Raw genomic sequence first — 20,641 nt, forward strand, 5'->3', positions numbered from 1 at the left:
GGGTGGGTTCCCTCCTGGTTTCCGGCCTCCTGGAGCCCAAAAAAACCGAGATGGCTTTGTGAATTGGGCCTGGGATCACATGATGCGGTCTCCAGGCCCAATCCACATAGGGCTCACACCTGGTAAGGCCCAGATCTTACCTAACATCTGAATCTTACCAGGCATCTAATCCTGCTTTGTTCCAAACTAATTCACTTTTACCTGAGGTGTCATCTGGACACCTCAGGTAAAAGCAAGATAAGTCCCGCATTTTGGGCCTGTCTAGAAGGACCCTCAGAGTTGTTCAAGCTGCAAATTAAAGAATACATTATATCCTCAAATAAGCAAAGCTATGTTACAAGGTTAAATACAGAAAAATGTACGTAGCAAAATTTGAACAGTTTTTAGAATTAAGATGCTCCTTTTGGTGGTTGATCATACTGTTACAACAACATCAAACATGCCACCAGAATTGCCACAGAATAGGAAAGCAATAGTCAAAATCTGATTGATAGTTCTAATGAGAAGAGAGCCATTGAATAAATAGAAGTTGCATAAGTGCTGCTGTTAGTCAGCATATTCAGCAGAAAGACCTTCATCAGACGGAACTGGGGAAAACGGGGAAGCAGGGTAAATAGTCTTCTTTGCATGATGTTTCATGAGATTACATCTTTAAAGAAGACTAAGAACTTACTCACCCCTATCATACAAGATTGCCTCCTCCAGCTTCTAACTCAACCATTGAATTCCCATCACATGAGCAAGCGATGTCTCCTCCCATTTCAAGGATATCAGCACACTTTTAAAAACAGGCATCCTTTTTGAGATGCCATTCCCTAGGGTTCTTTCCCCTCAAGATCGTTTCACTTTAGCAAGATTAAGGCACATTTCTGAAGGCACCACCTTCCCTGGGGGTTTTCTCAAGATCCTTCCACTACAGCATAATTAAGGCACCTTTCTTAAGCCACCACTTTCCCTGGGGTGCTTTTCCCTCAAGACAACCAGAAGTACTTTGACTTCATGTGAAGGACTCCGTCGCACTTCATCCCTCAAATATCTTAAAAGTGTATGAGAGAACCTGCATCTGATGAGGTCCTAATGTGTTCAGATGTTGGCATGGGATCCTATTTTGAGCCGCTGTCTTGTGTTTCTGAAGCAGTGCCTTGTTGGTGGCTTCTTCCAGGTTGTGGATTCTCTCCTGTGGAGGCAAATCTTTTTGGTGATTTAACTCTTTTAATGGGGCAGGTCTTGCTTTGCTTTAATTTTTCTTGTTATATTTGAAATGTTTCCAAACTGTTCCAAAACACTATTTTAATAGGACAGTTTGTTTCAAACTATTTTATCATAACCCTTACTTTCCAGAGTTTTACTTTCTTTTAATCTATGTTGTGAGCTGTGTTTGGATAAACGTAGGCTAACAAAGAAATAAACTTTATAAGAAGAAATCCTTAAATTTTGAGAGAACTTATTCACAATCACCCAAGTGACTAATTCCAACGAATAGTATACAACTGAATTACCAAATAATTAAGAAGAAACAAGAATTCCTTTGTAAGCACATCCAGTGAGTAATGTCTATATGTATCCTCAGGTTTTTTTATTTCATTTTAAAATTAAGTGTGATATCTGGAGCACATTTCAGTATGGAATAAACATTATGCATACTGTTGTCAGTTATGAATTTAGCTTTACAGTTAAATGTATTAGACAACAGATGGCAGCAGTGTAAGGCTATTGACAAAGATGGAGAATCAAGTTGAAGACAACAATGAATAACAGAATTATTACTATTGTTTCTTTTCTCAACTGGGTAGATTAAAAAGAAAATGCATTTCATAATCCTTTTATTGACAAAACTGGCTCTGAAGCTATTTTGTGGTATACACATATGAGCATACAGGTTTACAATTTTTATCATTATCATTTCCAGGTTTATCATGGAATACTAAATCAGGATTGCCCATGCCATTATATTTCCAATTTCCATGCATGGTTGTAAAAGCGGGATAGTGTAGAACACTGATATAAATCAATTCATTTCAAATATATTGATGGAGGCAAGTTTTGCAGAAAATGTTGACTTCCAAAAATACACATAAATGAGTCCAAAAGTAAATCAAGTCTGAACTCTTCTAAGAAGCCAAGATGACTAAACTGAGCCTGTTGTGCATAAGTTGAAGTTAACTTGATCACTATTACCAAAACTAGCAACAACTATCTGCATTTTTTCATGGTGGTCCAGGCTAAATGAAATGTGACCTACAGAGTTTGCTGGATAATGGTTAAAAAACCAAACAAACTAAAACATAGTGAGGCTAATTTCACTCATTGCAGGATAACACATTGATATTTGAAAATGTATACATTGACCAGGGGAGCAATGAACTTTTATGTGTAAAGTAATCAGCTATCTCAGATCACTTGTGAGTATAACTGTGTAATGCATCATAGTTGTGCTGTTGGTTCTTTTAAAAAGTTTAACATGCATTAATTAAAAACAGATTAATGTGACAGCCATCAAATCTGTTCTCTTATTAGGTGATCCAAAATTTTAAAATAAACAAACTTTAGGCTAGTAAACACAAATGGCTATGGCTACAAACTGAAAATGAAAATCTTATTAAAACTAATTAATTTATGCTATTTTAAGTAGACATATATGGAAAATAATATATCAAGTCGCAAAGTGCTTTACTTTTTGTAACTATCTTGTTTAGTAACTACATTACACCACAATCGAGATTGCCCCATAATATAATGAAAGGTTTCACTTCATGATTTTCTTCAAGAAGAACAGGAAATTTCTGTATTCTGGTCTGTACTGATCTCATTCTTTACTGGGAAAAATTACAACAAATGAGTACAAAAAGGGAGGAAATGCGAAGTAAATGTTAATTCACAAGAAATAAGAAAAGGGAATAAAGGTATGTGTCCCTTACTGAAAGTCAGAAGCACAGTAATGGCAAGTAGCAGCCAGAATGTTAAAGAAAGCTAGTTTAAGTTAACAGAATTGGTTCTTTTGTTCCCAGAAATAATCCTCCCATGGCTTTGGCTCCTCCAGCTTCACTATCTACAAAAGTCTATAAGGCTTAATCTTTTTCTTCTTGCTGTCTTTGGAACTGCTTTCCACAATGCAATATCATTTTTCTTCTTTCCCAAAAACCTAATTTTCTGTGATGTCTGCACACCGCTCCTTTGTTTCAGTGATCAAGTAAGCTCCCTGTAAAGAATGCTGGCATCTCAATCTTTAACTGGAGGGAGCAGCTGTCATTCCCAAAGCCCTGGTTAGTCCTTGAAAATGCTACTCTGACTGCTGAATACATTCATTTATCTTTTTCTTTTTTTTTTACTTGTTTAGGGTACTTATACCTCGCTCTTCAACCACATAGCAGTTTCTAAATAGTTAAATTGCGAGTTCCATTCCCTCAGGCTTACAATCTAAATGAAATATTACATAGTTTTTTTTCTCCATGTAGTAGAATGAAGTGTGATGCTATGACCATTGGATCAATTTAGAGGCAAATTCTGTTTCCACAAAGAACAAAAGGAACATCTTCAATGCAGAATTAATTCAATTTGACACCACTTTGACTACCATGGCTAAATTCTAAGGAATCCTAGGTGTTGTAGTTTCACATGGTTACAAGTTTCTTTGCCAAAGCTTTCTCAAATACCAACTCCCAGAGATTCATAACATTGAGCCAGGGCAGTTAAAGCAGTATCAAAATGCATTAATTCTATTGTGTACATGCAGACAACCTCCTCCATATGGAAACTGCATAAACATGACATGAGTGCAATAGGAAACTAGGCAGGTTAGGATTTGTTTACATACACCGCCAAACCTGAAGTAGGTCAGAAGTCACTCTTGGACATCAGCATGACACCCAGAGACTTCTGGTTATTAGCATGGGGTAAACTGAGGTGAACAAGTTTAGACCCATCTGAAGGGAAGTCAGGGAATATGACTGCATTTCAACAAAACTCCAGAGCAGTCCTACACTTTGGGAACAGTCTGCTGTCTATGCAGGTCAGCACCACCCCCCCCCCTTTTTCTGAACTCATCAGTGCAGTTAAAAATTGATGATTAGGGCCTAGGTTGGAACCATTGTTGCTGCAGATGGCCACAAAGTTCCTGGAGGACCCCTGAACATTGCAAGTGCCTCTTGCCTGCATCAGCAAAGGGGCCTGCACAGTCATGGGCAACCTCTTCCTTTTCCCTGGTTACACAGGCACCCATATATCTGCAGGTTATCTACAGTGGTGACAGCAACAGGAAAGATGAGGTGACAATCCAGCTGGGCTGAATGGGTTTCAGCCCATTTGAACCATGTAAATTACCTTGCCACTGTTATGACTCAGGAACAGAATGTGTGAACACCTCCAGGGCCTCTGGGACTCTTCTGAACTAGCCCAAGATTACCATATATACTTGAATATAAGCCGAATATTTTAGCCCTTTTTACTCGAGTGGAGGTCTTGACCGGCTTATATACAGATTGGCTTATACTCGAGTATATAGAGTTGGGCAGTCTTATCTAAGTCTTATTATTATCTTAAATTGGCAGCAACAGCCTTGATGGGCTCTGTGGCTAGAAGATCTAAATTGCCACAAAAAGGCTCGCCTATTTCGCTTCCTATCTCCCCAAACCCTGTTTAATACCTGAGGGTTGGGGTGCTGGCGTTGGCAAGAGCCTACGGTGTCGGGCTGAGCAGCGAGAGGCTGTGGGAAGAGAAGGAAGACCGGGAGGTAGTCGAGCGGTCGCCATTTCACCATTCCGCTGTTTCTCTCCCTCTCCGTGAGTCTTCGTGGCCTCTTGGTTGGAGCTGCTGCAGCCTCTCGGCCCCGCTGAATCGGCAGGGGGGAGGGGGACTATAAGACTGGGCATTTGCCCTTTTGTTTTCGGCTTCTCCCATCCCTAGCGTTGGAGGAGATCCTCCGGAGGGCTTCTGGCGGGCCAAGGCGGCTCCGTTTGGCCCAAACGACCTCCAAGCGGCCCCTGAACTGGACGACCCCGGGCCGGGAGATCTTTTTTTCAGCGTTGTTATCTTGTCATATTGGGAGATAGGCCATTCAGGGACCTATTCTTATTCTTTGATGTCTGTCCCCTCTCCGCCTGTGACCTCCGTGTGGCTCCTTCCCCCCCCCCCCTGCTGCTGCTGTATTAAGGGGGCTGCAAGTGTGTCTCCGAGAGGAGGAGGAGAGGAAGAAGAAGGAGATCAGGAACGACTCTTGTAGCCACCATTGTTCAGCTCGTGGCGCTTTCTCTCCCCTCCCTGGCCCTTTTTGGACTGAGGCCCTGGGTTAATCACCCTCAACAACTTGTGGAGACTTGGGCTAAACATCATCGGGAGGGACCTCTGGAGGAAGCAGGAGGTATTGACTTATGGAGCCCTCTTATTAGGAAATGCTGCTTGCTGCATTACATCCAGCTGCCAGACTGCTTATAAGGACTATACCATCGTCCCCATATTGTCCCATACTTTGCTACTAGTTCCTGAGGCAGCCAATTGTACAATTACGGCCTGGAGCCTCCTCCTCAACCGGGCGGAGTTTCCACACAAGACTAAAGGCACATTCCATCTTCTGGTCCCTGCTATTCAGTGAGTCAGCTTGCCAATCCACTCAGTCTGCTGACCCACTTAGGCCAGCAGGGCCTGTGCATTGTCTTCCCACCCAACCATCACTGGACTGCTCCAGCACCGCATTCCATCTAGAAATGCACTGTTAGCACTTTATTGATGATCATCTGGACTGAGCACTTTATCTAGCCCTCATAATTGATTGTTATGAATTTTCCATGCTGCTATGAATTGTGTTCAGCCGTGTTAACTCAGAGCTACAAGTTGAGGGTTGGGGTGGGTTGCCTAAGAAGCTAGGGGAGGGTGTGCCTTATTCACCTTCAGAACAGCTGTAGTCTTACCAGGGATGTTGAAGCACAAAGTCACCTTATTATTGGAAGAACTGTATAACGCTGTAGTAAGAGCTAAAGCTTCTGGCACTTTAATGGTGATTTTATTGTTATCCCTTAGCTTGTTGATCTACCTCCCTCACCCCATTGATTCTATTAGAACATTCTATGAACTAGATTCCCCTCCACCTTTAGCACTTTGCACTTTTGGGAAATTAAAGAACTTTATATTGCACTTTACGCTAGTAACTCCCAAGTGGGGGGAATGGGGAGATGAAAGAGCTACATCCAAAGGAGAGTGGAGTGAGATACAATTTAAGCAGGGATCTGGCTCATATTTGAAAGCTAGTGCCAGCCCAATGACGGAAGAAGGGGAGAGGGGCCATGGAGGGGGGGGAGGATGTCCACTAGCCGAGGGGCCCCCATAGAGGTAATCCAGGGGAGGGGGAGATACGGGAAAGGGAGGCCAAAACTGATTCGGCCTAGGGAGAGGAAGAGATTTCTTGTAGATTTAAAACGGCCTCCTGATATGGTAAACTTGGATACCCAGGTTGGCGGTTCCTCCGGATTAAAGGTGGTGCTGTTGAACGCCAGGTCTGTAAATGGAAAAACAGCAATCATCCAAGACCTCATCTTGGATGAACGGGCAGACCTGGTGTGCATAACGGAGACCTGGTTGGATGAGGCGGGTGGGGTCAATCTCACCCAACTTTGTCCTCCCGGGTATGCCGTGCAGCACCAACCAAGATCCGGAGGACGGGGAGGCGGTGTTGCACTGGTCTATAAGGAGTCTATCCCCCTGATCAGGTGCCCCATCCCGCAGTCAACCTTGTTTGAATGTGTCCACCTGAGGGTGAGTGACCGGGACAGATTGGGGATTCTGTTAGTGTACCGCCCACCCCGCTGCACTACAGTCTCCCTACCTGAGCTAGCGGGGGTGGTCTCGGGCCTGGCATTGGAGTCCCAGCGGCTTTTAGTGCTGGGGGACTTCAATGTCCATGCTGAGACCATCCTGACTGGTGCGGCTCAGGACTTCATGGCCTCCATGGCAACCATGAGGCTGTCCCAATTGGTATCTGGTCCCACCCACAGAGCGGGGCACACACTTGACTTGGTTTTCTGCCAGGGATGGGAGGAAGGTGGCGGTGTGGAGGAGCTTACCATTGCTCCTTTGCCATGGACCGACCATCACCTGATCAGGTTTAGGCTGAATGCACCACCTAACCTCTGCAGGGGTGGGGGACCTATTAAAATGGTCCGCCCCCGGAGGCTTATGGATCCAGATGGATTCCTGACGGCTCTTGGGGAGTTTCCTGCCGCCTCGGTTGGTGATCCTGTTGATGCCCTGGTCTCTCTCTGGAATAGGGAGATGACTAGGGCAGTAGACACGATTGCTCCGGAACGTCCCCTCTCGAGTAACCGAGCTAAACCAGCTCCTTGGTTTACTGAGGAGTTGGCAGCGATGAAGCGAAAAAAGAGGGAACTAGAGCGCGTGTGGCGTTCAGAGTGGAACGAATCAGACCGAACACGGCTGTGTCTCTACCTCAGGGCATATGCCGCGGCAATAGATGCTGCAAAGAATGCTTTCTTGGCAGCTAATATTGCGTCTGCAAAGAACCGTCCGGCGGAGCTGTTCCGGGTTGTCAGAGGCTTGTTAAATCCCGTCGCTCAAGACGGGATCCCTGACAACTCGGCAGCCCGCTGCGAAGCATTTGCTCGGTTCTTTGCGGACAAAGTCGCTCTGATCCGCTCCGGCTTTGACACCATATTAACGGCAGTCTCCGAGGATGTAACACGAGCACCTGCTTGTCCTATTTTGATGGATTCTTTTCAATTGGTTCAGCCTGAGGATGTGGACAAGGTGCTTGGAGAGGTGAGGGCTACCACATGCATCCTAGACCCCTGCCCATCCTGGCTGATAAAGGAAGCCAGAGGGGGGTTGGCCGAGTGGGTGAAGGTGGTGGTGAATGCCTCCCTTCAGGAAGGCATTTTTCCAGCGAGCCTCAAATTGGCTGTGATCAAACCACTGTTGAAGAAGCCATCACTGGACCCCACTCAATTAGAGAACTTTCGGCCTATTTCCAATCTCCCCTTTTTGGGCAAGGTCATGGAACGTGTGGTGGCCGCACAACTCCAGGCATTCTTGGTTGACACTGATTTTCTGGATCTGGCGCAGTCTGGCTTCAGGCCGGGGCATGGTACCGAGACAGCCTTGGTCGCCTTAGTCGATGATCTACGCCGGGAACTGGACAGGGGGAGTGTGTCCCTGCTGGTTCTGCTGGACCTCTCAGCGGCCTTCGATACCGTCGATCACGGTATCCTTCTGGGGCGCCTTGCCGGGATGGGGCTTGGAGGTACTGTTCTGCAGTGGCTCCGGTCCTTCCTGGAGGGTCGGTCCCAGATGGTGTCCTTGGGGGACACCTGCTCGGCCCCACAACCATTGACTTGTGGGGTCCCGCAGGGGTCAGTACTGTCCCCCATGTTGTTCAACATATACATGAAGCCGTTGGGAGAGATCATCCGGAGTTTCGGGGTGAGGTGCCATCTGTACGCAGATGATGTCCAGCTCTGTCACTCCTTCCCACCTGTCACTAAGGAGGCTGTCCAGGTCCTGAACCGGTGTCTGGCCGCTGTGTCGGACTGGATGAGGGCTAACAAATTGAAATTGAATCCAGACAAGACAGAGGTCCTCCTGGTCAGTCGTAAGGCTGAACAGGGAATAGGGTTACAGCCTGTGTTGGACGGGGTCGCACTCCCCCTGAAGACACAGGTTCGCAGTCTGGGGGTTCTCCTGGACTCATCGCTGAGCCTGGAACCCCAGGTCTCGGCGGTGGCCAGGGGAGCCTTTGCACAACTCAGACTTGTGCGCCAGCTGCGCCCGTTCCTTGGGAGGTCTGACTTGGCCACGGTGGTCCACGCTCTAGTTACAGCTCGTTTGGACTACTGCAACGCGCTCTATGTGGGGCTGCCTTTGAAGACGGCCCGGAAGCTTCAATTAGTACAACGAGCGGCAGCCAGGCTTATAACTGGAGCGGCGTACAGGGAGCACACCACTCCTCTGTTGCGTCAGCTCCACTGGCTGCCAATATGCTACCGAGCCCAATTCAAAGTGCTGGTTTTGGCCTACAAAGCCCTAAACGGTTCCGGTCCAACTTACCTATCCGAACGTATCTCCTCCTATGAGCCCATGAGAACTTTAAGATCGTCTGGGGAGGCCCTGCTCTCGGTCCCACCTGCCTCACAAGTGCGGCTGGTGGGAACGAGGGACAGGGCCTTCTCGGTGGTGGCTCCTCGGCTGTGGAACTCCCTCCCCAGTGACATCCGGCAGGCTCCATCCCTTCTGAGTTTCAGAAAAAAGGTAAAAACCTGGCTTTGCGAACAAGCATTTAATGAATGAATTATGATGGCTTTAACTTGGTCCGGACTAGGGTTTACGTGCAAGGTTTATGTGGACGAATGGATTAAGTATTTTATTATACTGTTTTAAATGTATTTATGGGATTGTTTTAAATTGATTGTTTTATATTGCTATGTTTTATTTTTCTACTGTATTGTGAGCCGCCCTGAGTCCCTTCGGGTGAGAAGGGCGGCATATAAATGATGGAAATAAATAAATAAATAAATAAATAATAAATTGCAGTTTTATGTAAATATTAAAAAAAAATTTAACCTACTGATGCCTCAATTAATGTAATTTTATTGGTATCTATTTTTTTTATTTTTGAAATTTACCAGTAACTGCTGCATTTCCTACCCTCATCTTATACTTGTACAATATATTCAATATGTCTATTTTGCACATCTATTTTTTTTAATCCAGTCGAAGTCTTGATTATGCCAACAAAGAACACTAGGAAAAGAGAGCAGCAGGCACTTGAATATACCAGGGGCATCAAACTCATTTTCATTGAGGGTCACATCAACCTTAAGGTTGCCTTCAAAGAGCCATTTCATATTGTAAGACTGTATAAATGTAGTTACGGTATGTTGTCCTGGCATTGAAAGCCCCGTGGGCCACATAAAATGATCTGGTGGGCCATATTTGGCCCATGGGTCTTGCATTTGACATGTGTGCCCTAGTCAGTGCAATTTTGTCATCTTAGATTTGAAGTTGATGAATTCAGCTGAATTTTACCAGAATAAAGTTAATTGAGTTGAATTGCTGATCAATCCACATTATTGCTTAAGAACGTTCCACAGGAAATGAGTAAGCGTTCTAAATGTTGCGTGTTATATATATGCCATTGTTGTGCTCAACTTATTTACAAAAGAACTCTTGAAAAGCAAATAACACATATGTGTTAATTTCAAAGGCGTTTTATGGAAAGTTTGGTTCTTTCCAATGTCTGCTTTTTTGTTCTTCAGTTTCTTTTGGCTCATCCAGCCAGCTTTTCAGGCTTCAGGTAAGGTCTTCTTCCCTGCTTTCATTACTGTTGTTATACACTCTATTTTTGAATTAATTGGTTTAATTTTTTTTGTTTCGCTGTTATAAATACATAAACAATGAATATGTTTCTTGAGAGATGTTGCTATTTAGCTATACTTGAAGATAAGGGAATTTTTCTGAATCAATTTATTGATGTGGCAATAGTTTTATTTTTTTAGTAACGTTGATTTATTAATTCTATGCTTTCTTTGTCGGTTAAGTTTATAAATTGGTTTGGAAGCAGCTGGGTGGAAACAATGTGTAGTTTACAGTATAAAGAATTACCATAAAGAGAAAGGGCTAGCCACTTCCATCTATGCTGCTAATCCAAATTTCTGTGACATTTTAAAGAAAAAACTAAGTGTTGCCTAAGTGCCCTTCCACACAGCCATATAACCCAGAGTATCAAGGGAGGAAATCCCACAATATCTACTTTGAAATGGGTTATCTGAGTCCACACTGCCATATATTCCAGTTCAAAGCAGATATTGTGGGATTTCCTACCTTGGTATTCTGGGTTATATGGCTGCGTGGAAGGGCCCTGAGGCTTCAGGTAGGGCCCTTCCACTTAGCCATATAACTCAGAATATTAAGGTAGATAATCCACAATATCTACTTTGAACTGGATTATCCGAGTCCACACTACCATACAATCCAGTTCATACTGCTGTGTGGAAGGGGCCGAAATTAACAGGATATGGCACTAAATCAATATTACTAATAGCCTTGCTTTTAAAAAACATATACATATGTTCGTTAAATTTAAATTCTCTTAAATTCACTTGTTTTTCAACAAAAAGAATGTACAATAGCTGATTTAGTATTGTTAAAATTATACAGAATGCATAAAATAATGGCCATGCATTTTACTCTGTTGGAGCTATGTTATTGATCTACTGTGATTGTTATGTATTTTATATTGTGTATTTTATACTGTTGTATTTTATTATATGTTGTTGTGAGCCCCATGTGAGCCGCCCCAAGTCCCTTTAGGGAGATGGGGCAGGATATAAAAATAAACATATTATTATTATTATTATTATTATTATTATTATTATTAAACTGGGATTCAAATAATAATTAAGACAACATAGATATACTATCTTGGCTGTAAAGGAAGCATAAACTAATTATAACCAAAGCAAGGCACAGCAAGTAAAGACAGTCCCTGAATTATAAACATCCAACCTAAAAACGACTCATAGTTAAGACTGGAGCTGAGACAACAGGAAGTGGAGGAAATCTACCCCTTGGAAGGGGAATTCAATCCTGGAAGAGTTATTATGGGAAAAGTTATTTCAAATGAAGCTTTATCGCCAATCCTTGCTTTCATAACAAGCCAAATTTTTTTAAAATCCAATTATCACAGGGACAGAAAGTGAGGTAAAATTTTCTGAACAGGGGCACAAATAGTATAACAAATAATACAGGAATATTAATCCTTCCCTATGCTTTCCAAAGGCATGCCTGTTCCAAGTTAAAGACAAATTCAGCTTAAGAACAAACCTACAGAACCTACCTTGTTAGTAACTCAAGGACTGCCTGTATTTGTCATAGTGAAAACAATTTGCACAATGAATTGAGGGGGGTGGTACAGTCTTCTTCTCGGTATTGTGATCATATTTATTTTACTGACTATACGTTGATAAGTTGTCTGAAAATGTATTTTTCTGTTATCTTCTTCTCTCAATTTTATAGAGCCTGACACTTTTCTGATACATAATGAATACCTCGGGCATTGTCTGCAACCTCAAACATCTCTTTCCATCATCCCAATGAGCTGTAATAAGGATAATGACTGGCAACATTTTAAGTGGGCTTCTGAAGACCAGATAGTAAACATGGGAACAAAGCGATGTCTAGCAGTAACTTCAAGAACCAGCCTGGCTCCACTCACTCTCTCTCCCTGTAACAAGACCAGTGAACTTCAGAGATGGGTCTGCAAGAATGAGACTCTCTTGGCACTTAGGGATGAAAATCTGTTTTTACAGCCTGGAAGTGGATGGAAGGACAATGTGATACTGTCTCAAACAATCAGCACCAAGAGTGTCTGGACTGTCTATGGCACAAGAAATGGCTTATGCTCCAAGGGATATGAAGGTAAATTTCAGAGACTGAATGCTGTTTCCTAGATAAATAGCCTGCCTGCTTCAAGTATGTTGAATTACATGCATTTAAGGTCTAAACCAGTGGGTCTCAACCTGTAGGTCCCCAGATGTTTTGGCCTTCAAATTCCAGAAATCCTAACAGCTGAGAAACTGGCTGGGATTTCTGGGAGTTGTAGGCCAAAACGAGTTGAGAACCACTGGTCTAAATTAAACATAATGTTCCCAGTAACAATAAAAATCCCAAATTTGAGACCCACTATCAATGTCTGGACTTTGGTATGTCAGACCTAGGCCCCTTTCACACTGTCCCTATACCCCAGGATCTGATCCCAGATTATCTGGCAGTGGAGACTCATATAATCCAGTTTAAAGCAAATAATCTGGGATCAGATCCTAGCATATAGGAAAGTGCAGGAGAGGCTGGAGATATTTCATTGTTTCCTCCCTTTTATGGTTCTGATTAAGAAGATCCTCCCAAACCTTGCTTTTATCCCAGGAAGGAACTAAAACACATAAACTATATTAATTTAAAAAAATAATCCATGTGTGTATGGTGGGGAATGATATACTTGTGGACCATTGACAATGCTGATGCTATAGTCCTGTATGATCCATCAATGGAGAGATTCCCCATTAACCTAAGGATCATTCTAGCCAACCTGAGAAACTTTGATAGGAGACAGATTGACAGGAAAGTAATTGTTTAGATTGAGCTTTTCTACTCCATGATATGGATGCGCAAAATAAAATGTGAACACTTGGGTGCACCATCAAAAGTAAGCACCAATTAAGTCATTGGTATAGGGTGGGAGCACATAAATGCCATATGCAATCATTCAGATGCAGTGTCTTTCCACTGAAATATGGAACTGTCATATTTCTTTGATTCTAAGATGTTATCAATTGTAAATTGCACACTAATTTTAGCACCACCAGTGTAGGCAATATGCACATTCTGTCTTAAAAAAGAAAACTTTCACTTCAAAGAAATCAGTGCTCAAAACTTTTGTCTTTCTTTATTGGTATGAACCTGGAAGTCTGGACATATACAAACATGCAAATGTTCTTGCACACATTTTCTCCTTTCGCACATGGAGAGTTCTGGATTGGAGGCTTCATCTGTGCTTTCTTTAACCATGTTCTTATTTTAATTCTTTCCAAATGTTTTCTAGAATAACATGTAGTGTTTATTTTATATATTTTTAGCACTGTTTACCTTAGAAGGCAATTCCTTTGGAGCCCCCTGTGTATTCCCATTCAAGTATTTAGGCAAGTGGCATGCAAAGTGCATAAGAGACAGTGATACAAATGCACAACTCTGGTGTGGAACAACTGCAGATGTGGATGAAGATTCTCTAACAGGCTATTGTCCAGTGGATGGTAAGGACTTTAGGAGGTTACACTTGAGTTTGTGCTTACAGACCTCTTTCTTTTACATACCTGCACATACGATTAATACTGAGTTGTAATATTTTTATGTAAAAATATGTATATAATGCTAGTAACAGGAACACCTGTCATAATGACACTTTTGGCAAACAGGATAAAGATGTATATTTATAGGATTTGAATTACATTGCAGACACCAACACAAGCAAATCTGTACCAAGAGAGTCTATGAGAGGCACAGTCATCATATATAAGATAACAATTTGTTGTATTTGAATGTTTGGGCCCATGGATCCAGCTACACTAAACTGCCTCTAAAGCAACCATATTTAATCTGCATTACAGTAGTATGTTACTTGGTTACTTTTGTACATTATTTAAAGTATGATATCCCAGGCATTAAGAACAGGGAAAGATCACAAATATCTGTTACTTAATCACACCAGGTTTATTGGAAATTGACTATATTTTGCCAGAATCAAGTTGTTACCTAATATCTATCTCAGAATCTCTGCAAAGAACCAATTTTTCTTCATCAAAAGTTTCAAATTGCTCCTGAACATTTTGGCACACAAACATGTTATTGTATATTTTGATATTTGTACTTTAGCAATGTTCAGGAAGTTTCCTAATACAAAGGACTTCCTCTTCTGCGATAGTTGGTCACATGCCTCTAAAGGCAAATTTTGTGGTTTTGTCAATGATTTTCCATGGGGAGAAGAACTAATAGAATATGTGTTTGTAACTGGGTTCTTTAAAGCAACAGGCTGCCAAGTACTTGTGAGTTTCCAGAAGTCCTATGATACTAAAAGCTCACTAAAATGGTAATGGACAATATGAGAGGGTCATGCCAGACTCACAATGAATGCCAAAGTATTCCAAGACATAACCATCATCACCTCTATCAGATGAAGTAGACCTGGTCTACTAAAGCTTATGCTACAATTCCCTTTTTCTCAGCATCTCTTAAAGATGCTACAAGATGCCTCTGCACCATGAACACCAAAGACAGCAACTCCTGGGGGTTTTTACATGTTGCATTTAACAGATACAAGACCTGCAAAAACATAACCAAGTTTTAATCAACATGAAAAGAAGCAGGTGTCCTAGCCTTAAGTCTTGTCTATGCATTTGGCTGGCACTAGGAAGACGGCTTGCTCAAGCAATGCTCTTTGATATTACTTTCTAGGCTTGCTCAAATAATTCGTTTTCCCCGTTTACCGTTATTGATTCGTTTTTTTCAATTGTTTTGAAGCAATATCGAACCTTGGTTGTCCACACGTCTGGATATCGCAGTTTCGAATCGCGAGAGGCCGTTTTTTCTTATTTCTTCGTTTTTTTCGAAAAGAAAAAAAAGCTTTTGCAAAGCACCCAAACTCCTTTCCTTTTGCCCCTCAGCCAATGGGAGGCTCAGCCAATGGGAGGGGGCGAGGGGGAAGGAGGCCGAGGAGGAGGAGGAAGACGGAGGGGGGAAATGGCCGCCGCCGCCGCCTCGCCTCAGCTCAGTGCATTAATTAATTGGGCCTTAATGAGCCCCCTTCCAAGCCAAACCCACCAGAGAAACACCCTCAATGCAAACCTTGCAACGTCCTTCTCTCCTTCTTGGACACAAAGGCAAAGGGAGGAGGCACTTCGGGTTCCCAAGCGACCTGAAAAGAGCCATAGAGAAAGGGAGAGCCAGTGCGCATGCTCCACCCTCCAAGGCACACAAGGGGGAGTTCGCATGGGAGCCGGAAGTGTTGGGGCCTCCGTCCCTCCCTTGCTTTTCCTCTTTGGTCTCCCTATCTTGAACACAGAACACGCATGAAAAAAAACACACCATAATTTCACAATATATAGTTTAAATAACAAAAGGAAGAGGAAGGAAGAGGCCCGGGATGCGAGGGGGTGTGGGCCAGGCCCGTCCTCGGCTGCTCCCAGGGGCCCAGATTCGCACCCTCCCTCCCCCCAATACAGGTCTCCAGTCCATACTATGCTACATGAACTTGAATGGATACTGTGGTTGTGTTGTCGAAAGCTTTCATGGCCGGGATCACACTGTTGTGGTATGTATTCCGGGCTCTATGGCCATGTGCCAGAAGCATTCTCTCCTGACGTTTCACCCACATCTGTGGCAGACATAGAGGTTTTGACGTCTGTGCGAAGCTAGGCAAGTGGGGTTTATATATCTGTGGAAGGTCCAGGGTGGGAGAAAGAACTCTTGTCTGTGGGAGGCAAGTGTGAATGTTGCAATTGGTCACCTTGATTAGCATTGAATAGCCTTGCAGCTTCAAAGCCTGGCTGCTTCCTACCTGGGGGAATCCTTTGTTGGGAGGTATTAGCTGGCCCTGATTGTTTCCTGTCTGGAATTCCCATTTTCTGGGTGTTTCTGGGAAGGTAATGGCACTCCATGTAGTCATGCCGGCCACATGACCTTGGAGGTGTCTATGGACAACACTGGCTCTTGGGCTTAGAAATGGAGATGAGCACCAACCCCCAGAGTCAGACATGACTGAACTTAACGTCAAGGGATACCTTTACCTTTACCTACACACACACACACACACACACACACACACACACACACAAGCAGGGACTATATATATATATATACACAATATATATCACACACACACCAATTTAACAAAGTTTCAGCCACAAAAACAAAGTTTCTGAAGTAGAACAATGACTTTCACAGTAAAGACAACCCAATTTAACAGGAAATAAGACTTTCAAACCAGGAACAGATTACTGCAATTATTAAAAAAAGGTTTATTATAAAAGCTATGAAAATTTGCCAAAAATCAGAGGATAAGGGAAACGTTCCACATTTTGGTGAGCTATCAGTGTTAAATGTGTTCTACCACTGTACCAAGTTTGAAGAAGATCACTCAAAAAATGAGGGCGGGAGAGCCCCCTAAGTCCCCCCCCTTCGGGCTGTTTTTGGGCCACCGCGCATGCGCGTCCGCCATTAACGAATTAATTTAGAAAATAACGAATTTTCGTTAATTTCGAAAAATTTTGGGGGCCAAATTCGTTATTAGCAACAAAAACGAAAAAACTGCCCCCTCTAGTATTGAAACGAGTTTAGAATCAAATTTTTCATGGATCGATCAAGCCTATTACTTTCTGAGGCTAGATCTACATTGCCATATAATCCAGTTTCTGAATCCGGATTATCTGCTTCATACTAGATTATATTCGTTGACACTGCCATATAATCCAATTAAAACAGATAATCTGGATTCAGAAACTGGATAATATGGCAGTGTAGATTGGGCCTAAATGAAGCCTGTCTCATTTCCTCACTATCCCCCAGAAACTGAGAAAAACCTTGCAAGCTATTAAGATATGTAATATGTTAATTTGTTTCAACCTCTTCCCTTTTCATGAACATTTAAACTATTATAATTTTAATTGCTATCTTTGTGTTTTGAGGTTTTGTGGCTTGTGTTCTAAACTATAAGGATGTGAACTTCCAGGAGGAAAGACCTAGTAGAAATGTTAATAATAACAATAATAAAAAAATTCCAAAAACAAATGAACTCAGGCAATAAGAATTCCAAGACTAAATTAACGCACCAGTAGTTAAAGGCATGAAAATGAATTATCAAGGTTCAAAAGAGATTCCACCTAAACCAGTTATTCTCGACCTTCCTAATGCCCCGACCCCTTATTATAGTTCCTCATGTTGTGGTGACCTATAATCATAAAATTATTTTCGTTGCTACTTCATAACTGCCATTTTGCTAATGTTATGAAACCCAATGTAAATGTCTGATATGCAGGATGTATTTTCATTCACTAGACCAAATTTGGCACAAATACCCAAATTGCCCAAATTTGAATACTGGTGGGGTTGGGCGGGGGGAATGATTTTGTCATTTGGGAGTTGTAGTTGCTGGGATTTACAGCTCACCTACAATCAGAGAACATTCTGAACTCCACCAACCATAGAATTGAACCAAACTTAGCACACACAACTCCCACGACCAACAGGAAATACTGGAAGGGTCTGGTGGGCTTTAAGTTTTGGAATTGACCTTAAGTTTTGGAGTTGTAGTTCACCAACATCCAGAGAGCACTGTGGACTCAAACAATGATGGATCTGGACCAATCTTGGCACAAATACTCAGTATGTCCAACTTTGAACACTGGTGGAGTTTGGGGAAAATAGACCTTAACATTTGGGAGCTGTAGTTGCTGGGATTTATAGTTCACCTACAATCAAAGAGCCCCTTGAACCCCACCAATGATAGAATTAGGTCAATTCTCCTCCTGTGGTCCCGACCTCCAGGTTGAGACATGCTGACCTAAACATTTGAAAAAACCCTTGCGGTGCTAAGAGCTATTTGGCTGTGCAATAAAATGCACAGTCTTCTTTATACAGAGAGATCAGTTGGCCATCTGTCAGAAGTGCTTTGATTGTATATATTTCTATATGGCAGAATGAGGTTGGACTGGATGACTCTAGTGATCTCCTCCCACTATGATTCTATGGCTATTGGCTATGCTGGATTAAATATTCTGGATATTGTACTGCAAAAAAGTGACTTTTCCAGGCTCTGAGAAAAGGTCACAGATCCCATATATCTCAGGATTTTCTTCTGAAGATGAGGGCATGGAGGACAGATGTGGTGAGGGAAACTGTCCTACCACATTGACATTTCCTTGGAATGTGAGCAGAGCCCATTCATGGGAATAAGCATCATGTCTGGCTTTTGAATTTCTTCAGAAAAAGCAAACTAAGTTGTGGTTTTTGTTTTAAGTTTCACTTCTGGATTTAGTTTCACAGCTAATGATTTCACCCAAATGTTTACAATGTTTGTAATGTTTTCACAGTTGACCAAGATGATTCTTTCTGGACCAAAAACCATTGGACGGGAGATCTCTACCAAATCAACCCTAATTCAGCTCTCACATGGCACCAAGCCAGAAAAAGTTGTCAGCAGCAGAATGCAAAACTGCTGAGCATCAAAGAACTACACGAACAAACATACTTGATAGGTATAACATTATTAAACATACATTAATAATTAGTCATTACTTTCACTAGTCATTGTTCTCGTTATTAAATATTGCCTCAGCTGTGGACAGTACGGTAATTTGAAGAAGTAATATTATAATTTTCCACTCTAAAGTTTTAAACTCTCTAAATATGAGTCAAACATTGCAACTAGTATTGCTAGATTTTTAAGCAGGTTGTTGATAGTTATCAAATGTATGATAAGCAGAAATGTTATCACTTGAATGACTATTTAAGGTAAAGGTAAAATTTTCCCCCTAACTTTAAGTCTAGTCGTGACCGACTCTGGAGGTTGGTGCTTATCTCCATTTCTAAACCGAAAAGCCGATTTTGTCTGTAGATACCTCCCAGTTCATGTGGCCGGCATGAATGCATGGAGTGCTGTTCCCTTCCCGCTAGAGTGGTACTTATTGATCTATTCACATTTGCATGTTTTCAAACTGCTAGGTTGGCAGAGAGCTTACTCCGCTTCCCGGATTCAAACCTTTCGATCAGCAAGTTCAGCAGTCCAGCGGTTTAACCCGCTGCGCCACCGAATGCTCCTATTTATCAGCCAATAAATAAATTCCTTTATATCCTTTCTTTCCCCCAAACTTGAACTTTATTAAAATATTTAATAAACTGTTTGATAGTATATCCTGCCCTGTATAATGTGATTTCAGGGCATGCAATGAGTAAAATCATTATTACCAAATTAAAGTTATGAAAACAATTAAAATAATAATGTAAATTGAATAGTACCTACTAAACCAGTAAAAACAGAAAGACTTTAATTGTGAATGAGTCTTGCTTCTCAATCCTGGTGGGAAACTTTGATCTGATGAATTAGTCGTTGATAGAAGATCCACAAAGTCCAGCCTATTATCAAACTTTCTAGGGTCAATAAGGCCCTACCTCTCCATTAGTCCCAAATTCCCGAAAATGCTCTCTTATGCATCAAGGTATTGGATATTTTATAATAATCTCTTATCTTGAAAGCATCTCAAAGAATTGACAGTTCTCATAAATTCATTGTCCCCATCGGGCAATTGTCTCTCACAATTGCCTGATGTTTCTTTGTGATGCTGACCTCAATAAATGTAGCCCAATCCAGTATATCATTAGCCCTCAGGTAATAGAATAGTCCATTTTCATACCTCTCTATGTGTTTAAGTAGATATGAAGGACAAATCAAGTGAACATGTGAAAGATGGAAAAGTCTATCCAATGCCTTGTTGAATTATGGACACCAATGGATACATAAATTGGCAATGAAGGTTTATGACATCCCTCTTGACCATCAAGCTCATGATCTGATGATGCTCTCCATGGAACAAATGTCTGTGGAGTGGGAGCCAAGGCAGGCTATAAATCTGTAACTTTGTGGGCTTTCTCTACACTGCTAAAATATAGAAATATGGTTTCCTTACTGTGACACTGGCTTGCGACACGACACTTATCATTACAGAATCCATTATAAGCTTCACAACCACAAAAGCCCTATCTATGTTAAATACAAGTAATTTTCTTTTCCTTCGGTAGGATTAACAAGTCATCTTGACACCGATTTCTGGATAGGCCTTAACAACTTTGATGTTGATAATGGATGGGAATGGACTGGCAACCAACCTTTCAGATATTTAAACTGGGCTCCAGGTAAGTAAATGCAGTGTTTGAACATTAAAACCCGTCACCATTTAATATTTTGAAGCTGGTATCGTTAGGAGGAATTTAATGGAAGTCAGAGCATATGAAAACCCCATTTTCATGATCAAAGGAAGTTCAATTTTAAAAATAGGCTTCGGAGAAAGCATTGAATACAATTATTTGGTAATTTTCTTGT

General features: G+C 42.0%; 1 protein-coding gene across 1 annotated transcript in view; it reads left to right on the plus strand.

Moving 5' to 3' along the window:
- Nucleotides 1-11,379: 11,379 nt before the first annotated feature.
- Nucleotides 11,380-20,641, plus strand: part of LOC100553515 (macrophage mannose receptor 1) — a 43,762-nt gene continuing 34,500 nt past the window's right edge. Inside the window, exons 1-4 of the mRNA XM_062957856.1 lie at nucleotides 11,380-12,417; nucleotides 13,632-13,805; nucleotides 18,636-18,800; nucleotides 20,341-20,454. Coding sequence (XP_062813926.1) covers nucleotides 12,093-12,417; nucleotides 13,632-13,805; nucleotides 18,636-18,800; nucleotides 20,341-20,454 — 778 coding nt within the window. The 5' untranslated portion in view covers nucleotides 11,380-12,092. The remainder of the gene's footprint in view (nucleotides 12,418-13,631; nucleotides 13,806-18,635; nucleotides 18,801-20,340; nucleotides 20,455-20,641) is intronic.

This window comes from Anolis carolinensis, chromosome 6 (assembly GCF_035594765.1).
Source record: "Anolis carolinensis isolate JA03-04 chromosome 6, rAnoCar3.1.pri, whole genome shotgun sequence".
Lineage (NCBI taxonomy): Eukaryota > Metazoa > Chordata > Lepidosauria > Squamata > Dactyloidae > Anolis > Anolis carolinensis.